This window comes from Choloepus didactylus, chromosome X (assembly GCF_015220235.1).
Source record: "Choloepus didactylus isolate mChoDid1 chromosome X, mChoDid1.pri, whole genome shotgun sequence".
NCBI lineage: Eukaryota > Metazoa > Chordata > Mammalia > Pilosa > Megalonychidae > Choloepus > Choloepus didactylus.
In genome coordinates, this window is record NC_051334.1 from 82,987,959 (window position 1) to 83,008,382 (window position 20,424).

A 20,424-nucleotide genomic window follows, 5' to 3' on the forward strand; every position below is an offset into this window, starting at 1 on the left:
TGCTTTTTAGAAGGCAAAATAGAAATATAGAAATATCAAAATTGGAGGACATTTTATGGGTCAAGCAGAATTCCAGAGAAGAAAAGGGACTTGTCAAATGTTGCTCAATAATTTTTTGTCAGAACTAGCAGGTTTCCTAACTTCAGGTTTAACTCTTAAAAAGAAGTCCTATAAACCACTGTTTCTCAAAGAGTATCATTTTTTATTCAATTTTATTTAGATATAGTCACATACCATAACAATCATCCAAAGTGTACAATCAGTTATTCATGGTGTCATCATATAGTTGTGCATTCATCACCACAATCAATTTTTTTAACATTTCATTACCCCCCAAATAAAAATAAGAATAAAAATTAAAGTAAAAAAGAACACCCAAAACATCTGATACTCCTTTTCTCCTGTATTATTCATTTATTTTGTGGTCCCCTTTTTCTCTACTCATCTGCCCATATGCCGGATAAAGGAGTGTGAGCCATAAGGTTTTCCCTATCACCTGGTCACACCATCTAAGCTATGTAGTTGTACACTCATGTTCAAGAATCAAGGCTACTGGATTGCAGTTCAACAGTTTCAGGTATTTCCTTCTAGCTATTACAATATACTAAAAAGTAAAAAGGGATATCTCTATTATATAACACATAAGAATAACCTCCAGAATGTCCTCAACCCCATTTGAAATCTCCCAGCCACTGAAACATCACTTTGCCTCATTTCTCTCCCCACTTTTTATCAAGAAGACCTTCCCAATCCAACAATTCCAGGTCCAGGCTCATCCCCGGGAGTCATGTCCCACATTACCAGGGAGATTTACAGAGTATCATTTTTTAAAATTAGAATTTCTGGGTTACTTGTTAAAAATTCTTTGGTCCCATCTCAGATCTACTGAATCAGATTTCAAAGGTGGGCCATGAGAATCGGTATTTTAACAAGCTCTACAAGTTGCTCTGATACACACTGATGTTTGAAAAGCATGTCCTAGACACACTTAATCTCAGGACTTTATACTAAATCTACACACTAAAAATGTTTCTCCTCGTTTTTAAAAGAAACAAAGTGGTAGTGGAACTGATAAATTTGTCGTCAGAATCTCCATGGTAAACATGTATACTGTAGGGCCCAAAGAATAAAGATAAGAAAACCTCCAGCGATCAAGCACACTTGCGTAACTGCAGCTTGTAAAACAGCTTAGTGGAAGACAGGCTCTTAAGCAGCCTGCTAGGCAGTTTTACTTCCTCTTTCAGTTACAGACACGCTAACTGAGGATGCGGTTACTGGGGTATGATCTCCCCACCAAGACACAAAGTCTGAAAACATGGGCCTGAAGTGTGTAATCATTTTCATTACTCTCCACCCTCAGATTTTGCTGCTTTACCAATCACCCAAAGCTACTGCATGCAGAAACCTTAGAGGCCCTTTGGGAGACCCTGAAAACCCAGGCAACTCCTGGCCTCTTTCCCCCTTCTCGGCTAGGTGTGGAAACCACATGCAGCAGTGGCGACTCAAAAGGTTAACTAGCGGTTCGCCTCAGAGTGACGGGGAGAGAAGCCAATAAGGTGCCCAAGACGGCAGTACGTCTGGTGTGGGCAGCGTGGGACAAAACATCCGGAAGGGAACCGACGTTGGCCTTCGGGGTGAGAGGGCACCCGAGGTTAGATGTTTGGCAGAAGTGGGGAGTAGCGGCGGAACGCGGGGAGAGTACTTAACACGTCCGCTCTTTCTTCCGGTTCGCCTTTATCCTTTGGTGTAGGAAGCAGCGGGATCAGCCCGGGGCCAGTGTATGGCCACAGAGTTACGGTGTCCAGACTCCATGCCCTGCCATAAACCAGCAAGTAAACTCTGCCTCTTCCTCAAACCCGGAGCCGCCGCAAACTGGCGACCCGGTCCCGGACCATTGCCGGGCAAACAGCGCCACCATGGCCAAACTGACTCTCTTCACCGCGCCGCCCCTTCCAGCCGTACCAGCTGGACGGGATCTTCAGGCCTGCGGTGGCGCCAGCCTCACCTCAGAAAGCAGCAGTGGCAGCAGTGACAGCGGCAACTATGACGCCACCAGCCCGGCGACACCCTCTTAGGGGACTGCGAACTTTCCGGCAAATAGGGGCGCAGCTTAAGCTGCTGCGTATGAATGATCCGATCCGGGAGTTACACACCATCATTCGCGACAAGTGAGTAAGAGAGCGGAAGGGGAAAGGGAGGTGGAGGTTTTCGCATGAGGTGGGCAGGGATAGAAGTAAAAAGGCTAACGGGATAGTGTTCTTGGGGGTTGTAAGGTGCCTTGGATTCCAAGCCTCTCTTTTCTAGTCCCTGTGTTTTAACATCCCTTTGTGTAGAGAGGAAGCCATTTAGGTAGTTTCTGGTGTCCTCTTTGTCTCTTCTGAGTGAAGACGAATCATCAGCCTTTCCAGGCAGTTAAACATGCCTACACTATCTGCCCGATTCCCGACCTGCATGGTAAATCTATATAACCCTGAAAATGGTTATTCCCCAAGGTTATCTGCCTCTAATCACCTCAGGTTCACAAATGGAGAGTAACGAAATTTCAAGGAAAATACTATTGTTGTCAACAGGCACTCTGACCCTTAAGTATCTGCTACTGCAAATATACCATTTTGTCTAACGTTTTTTCGAGTTCAGGTTTACTTGGTCACATGAAAACTTATCCAAACTCTTATCAAGATTGTTTGCTGTAAACTTATATCAGATATCAAATGTTTAGTGTATAGTTCCTAAAGGAACCTTTGGCCCTTCCTAATGCCACAAACCAGTGGAACCAAAACTTCCTGTTAAAATGCAAAAATAGGAGGTCTCCAAACCCTTATTGTAGATGGGTTTTCTCAAGAGAAGCATTTTCCATGGCTAACTACAGCTGTTTCCTTATTGGCAGCATTTTGAAGTGAACAGTATGTCAAAAACACCCATTTTTCAGTGGGAGGCATGCCTTGATCTTTTAAAAATGCCTACTGATATTCAGGATGCCACTTGAAATCAGGTTCTAGTAATTTTTTCTTGGACGGTTTCCCTGACTCGAGTTTTTTTTCTTCTCCAACATGATCCACACATTACTGCACAGAATCTTCCTAACATACTGCTTGATTAGGTAAACTGACCTGCACAGCAGCTTTCTTGGTCCTCATAGCCTACCAAATAAAGTGCAGGATCCTTAGCTTGACATGAAAGCCCCTCCTCATGGGTTCCTAGGAATTATTGTGAAACATCCCTCCTGATCTTATCTGGAATTCCCTTCTATCCCTCTCTGCATGTTCATATCCTACCTGTTCTTCAAGGTCAACTCAGCATTAGAAGTCCTCCTCTGCCAAGAATGCCTTTCCCTGCTGAGCTTCTTGGGCCTTTTAATGCAAGATTCACCATCCTCTTTGTATATTTGCTTACCAGTATTAACTCCCTATTAGATTTATAAGCTCCTTGAGGGCAGAAACTGTGTCTTTTACATTTTTAAATTCGGTTTTATTGCAGATATATTCACATACCATATAATCATCCATGGTGTACAGTCAGCTGTTCATAGTACCATCATATAGTTGTACATTCATCACCCCCAATCTATTTTGAACACTTTCCTTACACCCAGAAAGAATCAGAATAGAATTAAAAAATAAAAGTATAAAAAGAACACCCAAATCATCCCCCATCTCACCCTATTTTTCATTTAGTTTTGTCCCCATTTTTCTACTCATTCCATCCATACACTGGATAAAGGGAGTGCTATCCACAGAGTTTTCAAAATCACACTGTCACCCTTGTAATTACATTGTTATACAATAGTCTTCAAGCGTCAAGGCTACTAGGTTGGAGTTTGGTAACCAGTTTCAGGTATTTACTTCTAGCAGGAACCTAAAAAGTGTTATCTATATAGTGTGTAAGAATGCCCACTGGAGTGACCTCTCGATTCCATTTGAAATCTCTCAGCCACTGAAGCTTTATTTCATTTCATTTCGCATCCCCCTTTTGGTCAAGAAGATGTTCTCAATCCCTGGTGCAGGTCCAGTAATCATCCCTGGGAGTCATGTCCTGCATTGCCAGGGAGATTTACACCCCTGGAGTCAGTCCAGCATAAGGGGGAGGGCAGTGAGATCACCTGCCAAGGTGGTTTAGTTAGAGAGAGGGCCACATCTGAGCAACAAAGAGGCACTCAGGAGGGAGACTCTTAAGCACAGTTATAAGCAGGTTTAGCCTCTCCTTTGCAACAACAAGCTTCATAGGGGCAAGCCCCATGTCTTTTAAATTTTTTAATTTCAATCATGCCTTGCAAATAATAGATGCTCATTACTAAGGTTCTTTCTAACTCCTAAAATTGTATTTATGAAACTGTACTTTTAATGAATAAATATTGAAAATTACTGTGGTCATGTGATCTATAGGTGAATAGGGATCTTAAAAATAAGAGGTCTAAGGCTTGGTAATTGTGGTAGGGAGCAGATGAAATAAAATTTATTTGTGAAACAAAGAAAATAGTATGAGGATTCTTATCTCTGTAGAGCATGAGTTCCTTAATCTTCGTTCTTGGACGCAGTGGTCCTGTAGATGAGTTTCAGTGAACCTTCGAAATTGTTTGGGAAATTTATTTGTATGTGTTTTATTTTCTTTTATTTATTATTTTTAATTTGTTTTACTCTAGACCTGCCAAGCAAAAACTTGCATGTGGATTTTTTAAGGGTGTTTTCAAAATAACATCTTGATTGAGATATAATTCACATACTATGCATTCACCCATTTAAAGTGTACAATTCAGTGGGTTTAAGTATGTACAAAGCTGCAACCATCACCACAATGAATTTTAGAGCATTCTCTCACTCCAGCAAGAGCTGTATGCCTGTTAGCAATCACTCCCCCATTTCCCCTCCACCCCCACAGTCTGCCAAAGCCCTAGGCAAACACTAATCTACTTTCGTCTCTATAGATTGCCTATTCTGGCACTTCATATAAATGGGATCATATAATATACAGTCTTTTGTGATAGGCTTCTTTCATTTAGCATCATGTTTTTAAGGTTCACCCATATTATAGCATGTATCAGTACTTAATTCCTTTTTATTGCTAAATAATATTCCATTGTCTGGCTATACTATATTTTGTTTATCCATTAATCAGCTAATGAGCATCTGAATAATTTCCCCTTTTGGCTATTAATAATGCTGTTATGAACACTACTGAATGTGCACTTTTTATTGGGTGAGATTCCTTAGCTTTCATTAGATTTTACAAAGAGGTCTCTAAGACAATGTAAGGTTTAGAACCATTGCTATATATATTGGAGAAGGCATGGCATGCAGCATTCACAGAATGTATTGTACATGATTATACTGTATTACTCAGAAAAGCCTGGATTGTGTAGTAAGTGTCAGTATAAGTGAAATCTTCTTTTTTCCCCTCTGTTTGGAGGGAGGACAGCAGTATCCAGAGGAGAAACTAACACTGTGTTATGTTAAGCAAGTTGTTTACATCTCTATGCTTCCAAGTTCATATTTATAAATGAGGATGTGGTAGTATCTCATGGAGCTCCAGGAAGGCTAAAAAAGATACTGCCTGTGAACATTGTTATAAACTGTGAAGAATGCTGCACATTTAAGGCATTAATATTAGTAGGCCTTTATGTTTGTATCTGTGCATGGATCTGATTGCTGGCTTCTTGAGTTTTCGGAAGTTAGTGAAAAAGAATTTAATTGTGCATAGATTTCAAATTCTTATTTTAAAAAGCAACACTGAGAGATCCAGATAATCTTTATGCTGCTGGTGATACCTACAGAAAGACCCGTACTACAATTTTTGATAACGAATTGATGCTTAGTTATTTGGGTTGAGACAATGTTTTTAGTTTTGTTTTTGTTAACTGTATCTGTTAACAGAGGCTTCTGTTCCTTTACCTCCAAAAATTGACATTCTCTCCACACAAACAAGACCTGCTTCAGCCCCTGTAGAGGCTTGGTATAGGATGCCTATGATATGAGGAGCTTTATCTATGCAGGTCTAATTATGGAAGTTGCCATTAATTATTATACCCTATCCTCTACAGGGCTTAAGTGCTTTGTTGTATGGAAGTGACATTATGTATGTGCATTATGGAGTTGTCTCATAATAGAAGCCATTGGCGCACATATTTTCCTTTTATTGTTCCTGATCTTAGTATCTTTCTAATGAGGGGATTGCCTTATGAATTGACTTTGGCATGGGGAAAAGAGGTTGATCCAGGGAGATGTTATGTTGTTGTTTAGTTTTATATATATGTATGTATATATCAGGCAAGATTGAGAACATTGGGCTGATTTAAAATATCTTTTTAGTTTTTGAAATGTGCAATATTTGAAATATAATTTGCTGGTGTATTATTGAATTTCAGGCAAGTGGTTTTCTCTCTGAGTGCAGTAATTTAAACACCAAAGAACAGATGATATACTTAGCAACACAGGGGACATTGATGAACTTGGGAAAATAAATCACTCCTTCATTTCCAGTTTTTTTTTTGTTGCAATGGATTAAACCACACATCCTTCCCATCCTGCCTCCTTTATATACTACACCTAGCAAAATCTGCGTGTAATGCATTTTCTTTGAAAATAGTTTATGACTTCGTATTCAAGGCAGTGCGGTGTATTTAAAAAGATCATGCCCCTCCCACCCAGTTTTCTGTTTTTTTTTGCCTCTTGAAACATTAGAGTAAAACCGATTTGTGAGCTGTTGAATGTTTCCTATATACTTGTCAGGCAGTTTGGATATAAGTTGAGCAATCTTGAAGTATTTCAGTCTGTGAAATAGCACTAAATAAGAAGTGCAGTTAGCCTTTTTTTTTTCAGTCACCTGGAAGGGAGAGAACCTCAGCATTGGTGAAAATCTTTCTTTTGAGTCCTCTGACTGAGTAATGTAAATAGTTCTCTAGTTCTCACCTGTGGAGGGTTTTGTTTGTTTGTTTAACTACAGATCTTAGCCCCTATACTTAGGGGTTATTCAAGTAGTCTTGGGGTGGAAACTGGGCATCTGTAGCTTTACAAACACCATAGGTGGTGGTTGTGCTGTGCTCATGCTGGGCCACTGCCCCTGGGAGAATGGCCCAGTCTCCTTTTGCTTGGTGTTTTTCTGGATTCAGATTTGGGGTATAGGTGAACAAGGGATCCCATACACTAAACAGAACTAGCCTAGGGACCCTTGCCTGGCATCACCCACAGACTGGAGGAATCCCAGAACTTTCCCCCTTTTCAACTTGTGTAAAACCAAGATGCCCACTACAGTAAAAAACGGACCTGCAAATTGTTTAAAACAGGGATATATTTTTGGTTCTGCTGGATTTTCCATGTGAATTTTCTAACTGGCTTTTATGCCAGGAGGGGGGAAGTTTCCTCTTTAAACCATAATACCCTATTATAATATTTATTGAGCATATCCTAGTGCTGTCTCACCAACTAGACTGGACTCCAGGGAAGCCTGGCACATAGGGGCATTAATGTAGCATATGGATGAATGAATGCATTTCTGCGTGAGTGAGGCATGGCTTCCAAGGGAAAATATTTTGATAGTTTCTCTTGTTTTTCTACCTGATTTTGAATGTTTACATTGAACTCTGTTTTGAGGTACAAGTATAATGCCACTCCATTTTATGAGCTTATTAGGAAGGTGCTAAAGATCTGTGGTCTTGATGACTTGCATCTGCAAACCAAAAGCTATTTTGGTTTTTTAACTTTTCACATCTGATTAGGTTTGTTCAAAGCACTTAACTGGAGGCTTTTTATAAGGGTAAAGGAAGGAGGATGCAAATCATTTATAAATCATCTGCATATCATGGCAAACCTTGGGGCTATCCTTCAGTTTAGTGATTGTTTAATAACAATGTAGCTATGGAAGTAGAATTTATGGTTTTAGAAATTTCACAAAACATTGACTTTAAATGAAACATTTATTTAGCTTAAACCTTCCAGAAAAGCTTTTATGTTCAACTCCCCTTAACTTGTTGCTTAAAGTAGAAAAACCAAAACAAACAAATATTAACAAAAACATAATAGAGCTGAGTTTGTGACCATTTAATTATTTCACCTTGGTTTAGGTTGCCAGATAAAATATAGGATTCCTAGTTAAATTTGAATTCAGATCAACAACGAATAGTTTTTGTATATATCCTAAATATTGCATGGGACATACTTCTGAAATACAAATCTAATTGGGAGTCATGTATTTTTTTCCATTTTTTAAATTGTGAACTTCAACATACACACACACACACACACACACACACACAGACACACACACACAGACACACACACACACACACATATATGTAACAGTGACAACTTCCAGTGTATGAGTTCACAAGTAGTTAGCAAATCTCAAAGAATGTCATGGGTCACAGTTCCACAACTTCAGCCACTTCTATTATTGTAAAATATAGCATACATACAGAAAGGCCTCATTTCTTGATCTACAGCTGAAAAAGCAGTCATATAGGTAATTTCAAAGATTGTTGTACATTATGGTTCCACAGTTTCAGTTCTTTCCTTATTATGCAATACAAGGTATATACAGAAAGGTGAAGGCCTTCACGGCACAACTCAAGGAGCAGCAGTAGAGCAAATCCCAATGGTTGCTATAGGCTGCAGTTCCACTGTGTCATTTACCTCCTTCCAGCCATTCCAACACCCCAGCATCCAAAAATATATATATATCTATATATAATAATTATCTAAAGTTTCAGTAGATGGTACATTTCTAAACCCTGATGTTATCCAGCTGATTGTAAGCAGTTCACTCAGACTACAAAATACAGACTCTGGAAAGAATTGTGTGAGCCTGGAACTTAAGAGCCCATACTGTGAGGAAACTTGGAGATAAATACCCCGAAACATCAGGTTTCTGGCAGAAAGAGGCAGAGATTGGCAGAAAGATATGAGAACATGTGCCTCAGCATATATGTCATGTCTGCCCTAGGGCTGGAGGCAGCCCCATGCTTTCTCCTGCTTTGGAGCCTTTGTACTTGATGTTTTCTCTGCCTAGAATATCCTCCACTTTTTTAAGTGCAATTTTATTGAGATGTAATCACATAACATACAATATTCAAGGTGCACAATCAGTTGTTCACAGTATTGTCATATAGTTGTGCTTTCATCACCAAACTTTGAACATTTTCATTACTCCAAAAAATAAAATGAAAATTAAAATAAAGAATATCCAAACCATTTCATTCCCCTCCACCCACCATTGTTCATTTACTTTTTTAAAAATAAAGTTTAATTGAGGTATGTTCACATCCCTTACAGTCTTCCAAAGTGCACAATTATTCACAGCACTATCATACAGTTGTGCGTTCATTACCAGAATCAATTTTTGAACCTTTTCCTTACTCCAAAAATATCAATAAAAGCAAAAAAGAAACCTAAATCTTTCCATCCCCTCCATCCTACCTTATTCTTCATCTAATTTTTGTCCCCATTCTTCCACTCATCTGTCCATATACTGGATAAAGGGAGTGCGAGCCACAAGGTTTTCAGTCATACAGTCACACTATGCAGTCTGCATAGTTAGACAATCGTCTTCAAGAATCAAGGTCACTGGTTTGCAGTTTGACAGCTTCAGGTATTTCCCTCTAGCCATTCCAACACACTAAAGACCAAAAGGTGATATCTATACATTGCGTAGGAATACCCTCCAGAGTGATCTCTCGACTCCATTTGTAATCTCCCAGCCATTGGAACCGTACTCTTTTTTTAAAATTCATATTTATTGAGATATATTCGTATACAATGCAGTCATACAAAACAAAGCATACATTCAATTGTTTACCATACCATTATATAGTTGTGCATTCATCACCAAAATTAATTTTTGACATTTTCATTACCACACACACAAAAATAATAAGAATAAAAATTAAAGTGGAAAAGAACAATTAAAGTAAAAAAGAACACTGGGTGCCTTTTTTTTTTCCTTCCCCCATTTTTCTACTCATCCGTCCATAAACAAAACAAAGGGGAGTATGGTCCATATGGCTTTCCCAATCACATTGTCACCCCTCATAAGCTACATTTTTATACAATTTTCTTCAGGATTCATGGGTTCTGGGTTGTAGTTTGATAGTTTCAGGTATTTACTGCTAGCTATTCCAGTTCATTAGAACCTAAAAAGGGTTGTCTATATTGTGTGTAAGAGTTCCCACCAGAGTGACCCCTCAGCTACTTTTGGAATCTCTCTGCCACTGAAGCTCATTTCATTTCCTTTCACATCCACATTTTGGTCAAGAAGATGTTCTCCATCCCATGATGCTAGATCTGTATTCCTCCCTGGGAGTCATATTCCACGTTGCCAGGGGGATTCACTCCCCTGGGTGTCAGATCCCACATAGAGGGGAGGGCAGTGATTTCACTTGCCAAGTTGGCTTAGCTAGAGAGAGAGAACCACATCTGAGCAACAAAGAGGCATTTGGGAGGAGGCTCTTAGGCACAATTATAGGGAGGCCTAGCCTCTCCTTTGCAGTAACAGTCTTCCCAAGGGCAAGGCCTGTGGTAGAGGGCTCAACCCATCAAACCGCCAGTACCCTATGTCTGTGAGCACATTAGCAACCATCGAGGTGGGGGAGCCCAACACCCCTGCATTCTCCACCTGCTCCTCAAGGGGGCTCTGCATATTTTTTCACTGTCTTTTTTTTAATTAACTCTCTATTTTAAATCAACTATATCAAAAAAAAAATAAAAAATAAAATAAAATAAAAAAACCCATTTCAAACAAACCATAACAAGGGAGTCAAACATGTTCCTACTCTGCCCAATAAAATAACCTAATATAGCAACATTTCTGTGAACTTGTTTCTACCATACCCATCAGAAATTAACAAACCATAGTCATTCTTGAGCATTCCCAGAATGTTAAATTTACCCACGATAGCTTATCTGTTCTTATGGGATTATCGTTCCCCTTTCACCAATTGCTTTCTATCACTAGTTCCCCTACATTCTACATTATAAACGATTTATTTTAGGGGTGTGTTGTTTAACCTCCAGGTGTTTGTGAATTTTCTAAGTGTCTGATGGTTATTGACTTCTAATTGTATTCCACTGTGGTCAGAGAATGTGCTTTGAATAATTTCAATTTTCTTAAATTTACTGAGGCTTGTTTTATGGCCCAGTGTATGGTCTATTCTGGAGAAAATTCCGTGATCACTAGAGGAGAATGTGTATCCTGGTGATTTGGGATGTAATGTTCTATATATATCTGTTAAATCAAATTCATTTATCTGATTGTTTAGGTTTTCAATTTCCTTATTGATCTTCTGTCTGGTTGATCTATCTACAGGAGAGAGTGATGTGTTGAAGTCTCCCACAATTATTATGGAAACATCCGTTGCTTCCTTTAGTTTTGCCAGTGTTTGTCTCATGTATTTTGTGGCATCATGATTGGGTGCATAAACATTTATGATTGTTATTTCTTCTTGTTGAATTTCCCCTTTTATTAGTATGTAGTGACCTTCTTTGTCTCTCAGAACATCCCTGCATTTAAAGTCTATTTTATCTGAGATTAGTATTGCTACTCCTGCTTTCTTTTGGCTGTAGCTTGCATGAAATATTTTTTCCATCCTTTCACTTTCAATTTCTTTGTGTCCCTGTGTCTAAGATGAGTCTCTTGTATGCAACATATTGATGATTCATATTTTTTGATCCATTCTGCCAATCTATATCTTTTAATTGAGGAGTTTAATGCATTTACATTCAACATTATTACTGTGAAGACATTTCTGGAATCGGCCACCCTATCCTTTGGTTTATGTTTGTCAGATATATTTTTTTCCCTCTCTCTCTTATTGTCCGTTAGTGAACCAATATTGAATCTCTTTAGTACTGAACCCTTCTGCATATCTCTCCTTTCTTTGTTTCTCTGTCAGTAGGGCTCCCTTTAGAATCTGAAGTAGGGCGGGTCTTTTATTAGCAAAATCTCTCAGCATTTGTTTGTGAAAAATTTAAGCTCTCCCTCAAATTTGAAGGAGAGCTTTGCTGGATAAAATATTCTTGGTTGGAAATTTTTCTGTCTCAGAATTTCAAATATGTCATTCCACTGCCTTCTTGCCTCCATGGTGGCCGCTGAGTAGTCACTACTTGGTCTTATGTTGTTTCCTTTGTATGTGGTGGATTGCTTTTCTCTTGCTGCTTTCAGAACTTGCTCCTTCTCTTCAGTATTTGAGAGTCTGATCAGAATATGTCTTGGAGTGGGTTTATTTGGATTTATTATATTTGGAGTTTGCTGGGCATTTATGCTTGTGTATTTATATTGTGTAGAAGGTTTGGGAAGTTTTCCCCAGCAATTTCCTTGAATACTCTTTCTAGACCTTTACCTTTCTCTTCTGGGACACCAATGAGTCTTACATTTGGATGTTTTATTTTATCTATCATATCTGTGAGGTCCGTTTTGATTTTTTCGATTTTTTCCCCATTCTTTCTTCTGTTCTTTCATTTTCCGTTCTGTAGCCCTCGAGGTCACTGATTCCCTGTTCAGCTTCCTCTAGTCTTGTACTATGAGTATCCAGAATCTTTTTAATTTGGTCAACAGCTTCTTTTATTTCCATAAGATCATACATTCTTTTATTTACCCTTGCAATTTCTTCTTTATACTCTTCTTGGGTCTTCTTCATGTCTTTTATATCCTGTGCCATGCTCTCATTGTTTGTCTTTAGTTCTTTGATTAATTGCTCCAAATCTTGTGTCTCCTCTGATCTTTTCTTTTGGGTGTTTGGGTTTGGGTTATCCATATTGTCTGGTATTTTCATATGCTTTAAAATTTTCTGTTGTTTTTGGCCTCTTAGCATTTGCTTTACTTGATAGGGTTCTTTCAGGATATGTAGGATTATTCAAAGTCTAATCTCTAATTTGTCAGATCTACAGCTTGGTGGCATACACTTTTTCTAACCAGGAGATTGCGTCCGTGAGTCACCTATTCCCCTCAAGTCAGGTTTCCCCAGCTTTGTCTTTGTGGTGTATGGGGGTCTGATTCTTGTGGGGTCCAATTCGTGCACCAAGTTTGGGTTTGTTTTTGGTGCTGTCTGACCTGAATGTGGGGTGTGTATCTGAGCAGTTAGGGAGGGAGGGCAGCTTTAATAATCAAACCTCCCAGGTGTTCCTGGAGATTTAAGGCTGTTGTAAGAGTCTAAACCTTCAATTCAGTCTTGCCACAGATTGTCTCTGCCACTGACCCACAGGTCCTTGGTATTGGGATAGAGTCCCTGGGATTTCTGAGTGGTCCCTTCTCCAAGCCGTGCCCTTCTAGGGCCTCTGCTGAGGGAAGGTTGTGCTATGTCACAAGTGCGCGCCGTCCCTCAAGGGAAGTTCTGGGCTGCTGGGTCATGTACGTGTGTTCCCAGCCTGGTGTAAGGATGGCTCTATGGGGCATGTTAGTTTCTCCCTTTTTGCGCAGCTCAGTCTTCCCAGCTCCGGGACAGTTAGCTGTGGGTGCGCAAAAGGCTACTGTCCACACCGATATTGTGACATGTATACATGATGCTGGAAACACTTCCTGTCACACTGGTGTTTTTTTTTTTTTTTTTGGCACAACTCTGGGCTGTGGTGCCAGTGCTAGGCAGGAGCATTCCCAGCCCACCGGGAAGATGGCTACAAGGGGCTTGGTTATTTTCTCCTTTTGGCACACCTCTACCTTCCTCGCTCCTAGACAGTTAGCAGCAGGTGCGCAAAAGGCTATCTTCCATGCCAGATATTGAAGTGTACCCACAGCCTGTTCCTCCTGCGCTTCACTGTTCAGTTCTCACTGCCATATCTGCAGCTGCTTTTGGGGTTTTTAAAAAAGAAGTAGTCCACCTCCAAATGCCAACCCACAGTTTCCCCACACCGCAGCATGGCTGCCAGATACTCAGCAGCTTACTCATTTCAGAACGCAGACTCCCAGTTTCATCAAGTGCCTGGTCCCTGTGGATTTAGCAGACCTTGTCCAGCTGGTGCATTGCTGGAACTGGTTTTCTGGGTCACTTTTATCTAGGTACTTTTATCTGCTATTTTTCATGGGGGTATTTTTTGGCCCTGTCTCTCCTAGCCACCATCTTAGGTTCCTCCATTGGAACCGTACTTTGCTTCATCTCTCTTCCCCCTTTTGGTCAAGAAGATCCTCTCAATCCCACTGTGCTGGGTCCAGGCTCATCTCCAGAAATCATTTCCCATATTGCCAGGGGGATTCACACCCCCTGGGAGTCATGTCCCACATCCCACTTTGTGGGGAGAGTAGTGAGTTCACCTTCCGAGTGGGCTTAGAGAGAGAGGCTGCCACATCTGAGCAACAAAGAGGCTCTCTGGGGGGGGATTCCTAGGCATAATTATAAGTGGGCTTAGCTTCTCCCTTGCAGCATCTAGCCTCACAGAGAAGGCCCCCAGATTTGAGGGCTCAGCCCACCAAATTGTCAGTCTTCAATGTTTGTGGGGAAATCAGCAATAGCCCAGATGGGGAATTCCAACACTTTCCGCATTTTCCCCCAGCTCTCTGCCCATATCCCTCTGGGATGTGTTGGGATTTCACCCCAGCTTGTAAAAACTCGCCAAATTCCACACCTCTCCCTGCACCTATGATGTTCAAACAAACTCATCATACAAGTTAAATTATCTAGTGTGCTACAGAAAATACAGATCCTGTACCAGATATACATCTCCTCCCCTGGTCTCACACATAAGTTACAGTTTTAAAAACCGGTAAGTATTGTCCTTTACTCTTGGACCTGATTTGCCTTAGTCCTAATCAGATCCTCTTCATTCATATCTCTAATTAAAGTCTGAATTCTTTTTCATCTCTTTCAGCAGTTGCCGTATGGGGTAATACTGACATTCATAGCTGTCAAGTTCTAGCTCCGAGTATCATGTATCACACATATACCCAGAGTTCCAAAGACCAACCAGGTTATACACAAGTAGCTCAGCATCCCAGGATTTAGAGACAACCATTACAACTCAGGAATAGATGTGACTGCTGTTAGAGCTTACAGTCTAGAGACCATGACAATAAGCATTTCCCTGATAAGCTGTGCTCTAAGATTCAGTTCTCAGAGTGTATACATTATGTTAGTCCATATTAGTGAGGCATTATAATGTTTGTCCTCTTTGTTTCTGGTGTGCTTCACTCAAAATGATGTACTCAAGATCCATTTACCTAGTTGCATGTCTCACAGCTTCATTTCTTCTTGTAGCCATTCAATTTTCTGTTGCATGCATACACTACAGTTCACCATTCTGTTCTTCGGTCAATGTACTCTCAAGCCACCTCTGTCTATTGCAAATAGTGAGTACTGCCACCATATATACTGGTGTGTAAATGTCCATTTGTGTCCCTGCTCTCTGATCTTCCACGTATATACCCCATACTGAGGTTGCAGGACCTTGAAAAGCCCGCATACCTAGTTTCTTGTGGGACCACCATACTGTCCTCCAGATAGGCCACACCATTCTACTTCTCTACCAACAGTGAATATGTACATCCCTGTCTCCAAGTTCTCTCCAGCTCTTGTGTCCCTGTGTTGATTTTTTCCCCTGCAATTTTGTAGGGATATATTCAAATACCATACAATCATCCACAATGTACCATTAGTTGCTTACCATATAATCATATGGTTGTGCATTTGTCTCCACAATTAGCGCTTACACATGTTCATTACTCAAAAAAGATCACTGAAACAAAGAATAATAAAATGGATAAAAGTAAAAGTAAAAATAAAATAAAATACAGCAATAAGGTCAGTCAGCAACACCACTAACAAGAATCCTGTACCCATCCCTTACACCCCTCCTTCCCAGATATTCAGTTGTGGTATATTGCCCCGTCACATCTACTGGGAGCATACTACAATGTTATTGTTAACCCCAGACTCCAGTTGCATTGGTTATCTTTCTCCCAATACTCTCCCCCTTTCAACATCCTGCAAGGTTACCATTCATATGTTCTCCCCCCCCTGTAAAAACATTTTTACATTTGTGTATTTAGTTGCCATCACTGACCACTCTAGGTTTCACTGAGCTACACAGTCCCAGTTTCTACTGTCCATTATTTCCTCTGGTATCACACATGCTCCCAGCCCTCCTCCCTCAACCCCACTCTCAAACATCCTAGGTCAGTGCACCTACAATACTGTGCTACCATCACACAGCACTGCACTCTCTATTTCTGGATCTGCAGTTAATCCTGTTGAACATTCTTTCATCCTTCAGCATGAAGTGCCTGATCTCTAACAACTTTATATCTCCTGATAACCTGTGTTCTCAGTTTTAACTCTCAAAGATTGTTCATTAATGTTACTTCATATTAGTGAGACCATACAGTATTTGTCCTTTTGTTTCTGGCTTACTTTGCTCAATATAATGTCCTCAAGGTTCATCCATGTTATTTGTGTTCCATGACCTTGTTCTGTCTCACAGCTATGTAATATTCCATTGTGTGTGTATACCGCAGTGTGTTTATCCACTCGTCCGTTGATGGACATCAGAGGCTGTTTCCATCACTTTGCAATTGTGAATAATGCCACTGTAAACGTCGATTTCAAATGTCTGTTCATGTCTTAGCTTTCAGTTCCTCTGGGTATGTACCTAGTAATGGAATTGCTGGATCATATGGCAATTCTATACTTAGCTTCCTGAGGAACCACCTTACTGTCTTCCAGAGTGGCTGCACCATTCTACATTCCCACCAGCAGTGAACAAGTGTGCCTCTTTCTCCACATCTTCTCCAGCATTTGTGATTTTCTATTTTTTGGATAATGGCCATTCTGGTAGGTGTGAGATGATCGCTCATTGTGGCTTTGATTTGCATTTCCCTAATAGCCAGTGAAATTGAACATCTTTTCATATGTTTTTGAGCCATTTGTATTTCCTCTTCAGAAAAGTGTCTGTCCATGTCTTCTTCCCATTTTTAAATTGAGTTGTCTTTCTCTTGTTGAATTGTAGGACTTCTTTATATATTCAGGATATTAAACCCTTATCTGATATGTGGTTTCCAAATATTGTCTCCCATTGCCTTTTCACTTCTCTTACAAAGTTGTTTGATGTACTAAAGTGTTTAATTTTGAGGAGATCACATTTATCTATTTCTTCTTTGATTGCTCATGCTTTGGGTGTAAGGTCTAGGAAGCCGCCACCTATCACTAGATCCTTAAGATACTTCCCTACATTTTATTCTAAAAGTCTTATGATTTTAGCACTAATGTTTAGATCTTTAATTCATTTTGAGTTAGTTTTTGTATAAGGTGTCAGAAAGGAATCCTCTTTCATTCTTTTGGATATGGATGTTCAGTTTCCAGGTACCATTTATTGAAGAGGCTGCTCTGTCCCAGTTGCTTTGGCTTGACTGCCTTATCAAAGATAAAATGTCTGTAGATGAGAGGGTCTATTCCTGAACACTCAATTGATTCCATTGGTCAGTATATCTATCTTTATGCCAGTACCATGCTATTTTGACCACTGTTGCTTTGTAGTATGCTTCAAAGTCAGGCAGTAAGAGACCTCCCACTTCCTTCCTCTTTCTCAAGATGTTTTTGGTTATTCAGGGCACATTCTCCTTCCAAGTAAAGTTTGTTATTGGTTTTTCTATTTCTGCAAAGTAAGTTGATGGGATTTTGATTGGTATTGCATTGAATCTATAAATCTGTTTAAGTAGACTTGACATGTTAACTATGTTTAGTCTTCCAATTCATGAGCATAGTATGTTCTTCCATTTTTTTTTTTTTTTTTTTTTAGGTCTTGTTCGATTTCTTTTGGCAGTTTCTTACACTTGTCTCTGTATAGGTCTTTTTTGGCCTTGGGTAAGTTTATTCCTAAATACTTGATTCTTTTGGTTGCTATTGTAAATGGAATTTTTTTTTCTTGATTTCCTCCTCCTGTTGCTCATTGCTTGTGTACAGGAGAATGATTTTTGTGTGTTGATATTGTAGGCTGCCACTCTGTTGTATTCATTGATTAGCTGTAGTAACTTTGCTTTAGATTTTTCTGATTTTCTACATAGAGAATCATGTCATCTGCAAACAGTGAAAGTTTTACTTCTTCTCTTATTTGGATGCCTTTTATTTCTTTTTCTTGCCTGATTATTCTAGCTGTAACTTCCAGCACAATGTTGAATAACAAAGGTGACAGTGGACATCCCTGTCTTGTTCCTGATCTTAGAGGGAAAGCTTTCAGTTTTTCCCATTGAATATGATGTTAGCTGTGGGTTTTTTGTATATTGCCTTTATCATATTGAGAAAGTTTCCTTCTATTCCTACCTTTTGAAGTGTTTTCATCAATAAAGGATGTTGAATTTTGTCAAATGCCTTTTCTGCATAGATTGAGATGATCATGTGTTTCTTCTGTTTTGATTTATTGATGTGGTGTATTATATTAATTGATTTTCTTATGTTGAACCAGCCTTGCATACCTGGAATAAATCCCACTTGATCTTGGTGTATAATTCTTTTATTGTGCTGCTAGATACAATTTGTGATTATTTTGTTGAGGATTTTTGCATCTTTATTCATTAAAGAGATTGGTCCGTAGTTTTCTTTTTCTGTGGTATTTTTGTTTGACTTTGGTATTAGGGTGTTGTTGGCTTCATAGAAGGAGTTAGGAAGCATTCCCTCCTGTTCAATTTTTTTGAAGAGTTTGACCAGAATTGGTAATAAATCTTTCTTTAATGTTTGGTTGAATTCACATGTGAATCCATCTCGTCCTGGGCTTTTCTTCTTTGGGAGCTTTTTGATGACTGATTCAGTCTCTTTACTTGTGATTGGTTTGTTGAGGTCATCTGTTTCTTCTTGAGTCAATATTGGTTGTTCATGCTTTTCTAAGAAGTTGTTCCTTTTATCTAGGTTGTCTATTAGAGTATAGTTGCTCATAGTGTTCTCATTATCTCTTTTATTTCTGCAGGGTCAGTATTTATGTCCCCTTTTCCATTTCTGATTGTGTTTATTTGCCTCCATTCTCTTTTTGTTGTTGTTGTTGTTGTTAGCCTAGCTAAGGGTCCACCAATTTTATTTATTTTCTCAACCAAATTTTGGTTTTGCTTATTCTCTCTATTGTTTTCCTGTTCTGAATTTCATTAATTTCTGCTCTAGCATTTGTTATTTCTTTCCTTCTCTTTGCTTTAGGGTTAGTTTGCTGTTCTTTCTCTTGTTCCTCCAGGTGAGCAGTTAATTCATCAATTTTGTCTCTTTCTTCTTTTTTAATATAGGCATTTAGGGCAATAAATTTTCCTCTTAGCATCGCCTTTTCTGTATCCCATAAGTTTTGATATGTTGTGTTTTCATTTTCATCTGCCTTGAGGTATTTAATGATTTCTCTTGTAATTTCTTCCTTTACCAACTGGTTGTCTGAGAGTGTGTTATATAGCCTCCATATATTTGTGAATTTTGTGACCTTCTGCCTGTTACTGATTTCCAACTTCATTCCATTATGATTCAAGAAAGTGTGTTTTATAATATCAATATTTTTGAATTTGTTGAGACTTGCTTTATGACCTGGCATGTGGTCTACCTTAGAGAATGATCCATGAGCACTTGAGAAAAATGTATATTCTGCTCTTGTGGGGTGCAGTGTTCTGTAAGTGTCTGTCAAGTCTGGATCATTTATCATACAGTTCAACATCTCTGTTTCCTTACTGATCCTTGTTCTAGATGTTCTATCCATTGGTGAGGTCAGTGTATTGAAGTCTCCCACTATTATTGTAGAAGTATCTTCTTCTCCCTTCATTCTGGCAGTGTTTGCCACATGTATTTTGGGGCACTGTGACTCGGTGCATAAATGTTTATGATTGTTATGTTTTCTTGATGAATTGTCTCTTTTAATATATGCTGTCCTTTTTCTTTGTTAGTTGTTTTACATTTGAAGTCTAATTTGTCTGATATTAATATGACTGCTCCCACTTTTTTCTGGTTGTTGTTTGTGTGATATATCTTTTTTCAACCTTTCACTTTCAGCCTATTTTTGTCCTTGTGTCTGAAGTGAGTTTCTTGTAGACAGCATATAGACGGGTCTTGTTTTTTAATCCATTCTGCCAGTCTATGTCTTTTCATTGGGGAGTTTAATCCATTGACATTTAATGTTACTACTGTAAGTGCAGTAGTTTCTTCTACCATTTTGTCTTTTGGATTTTGTCTGTCATCTCTTATTTTTTTCTCTGTCTGTCTCTCTCCTTTTCCCCTTCCTGATAGTCTTCATATATACACTCTTCTCCAATCCTCTTTCTGTATTTTTCTATCAGCCTTTAGCACTCCCTTTAGTATTTCTTTTTTTTTTACATTTTATTTTGAAAAAATTCATAGTTATAGGAACATTTGCAAAAACAATACAAGCCCCATACACAGAACTCCAGCATTCCCTGACCCCCGATACCCTGATGCACTAAGTTTAACATGAGGTCACATTATTTCTTTCCCTCCCTCCCTCCCTCCCTATCTATCATCCATCATCTATTGCTCTGTCTTCTGAA

General features: G+C 39.2%; 1 protein-coding gene across 1 annotated transcript in view; it reads left to right on the forward strand.

Annotated features, from left to right (window-relative positions):
• The first annotated feature begins 1,780 nt into the window (after positions 1-1,780).
• Positions 1,781-20,424, forward strand: part of UPRT (uracil phosphoribosyltransferase homolog) — a 46,538-nt gene continuing 27,894 nt past the window's right edge. Inside the window, 4 exon segments of the mRNA XM_037820837.1 lie at positions 1,781-1,822; positions 1,824-2,057; positions 2,060-2,087; positions 2,090-2,168. Of these exon segments, the coding sequence (XP_037676765.1) occupies positions 1,781-1,822; positions 1,824-2,057; positions 2,060-2,087; positions 2,090-2,168 (383 nt within the window).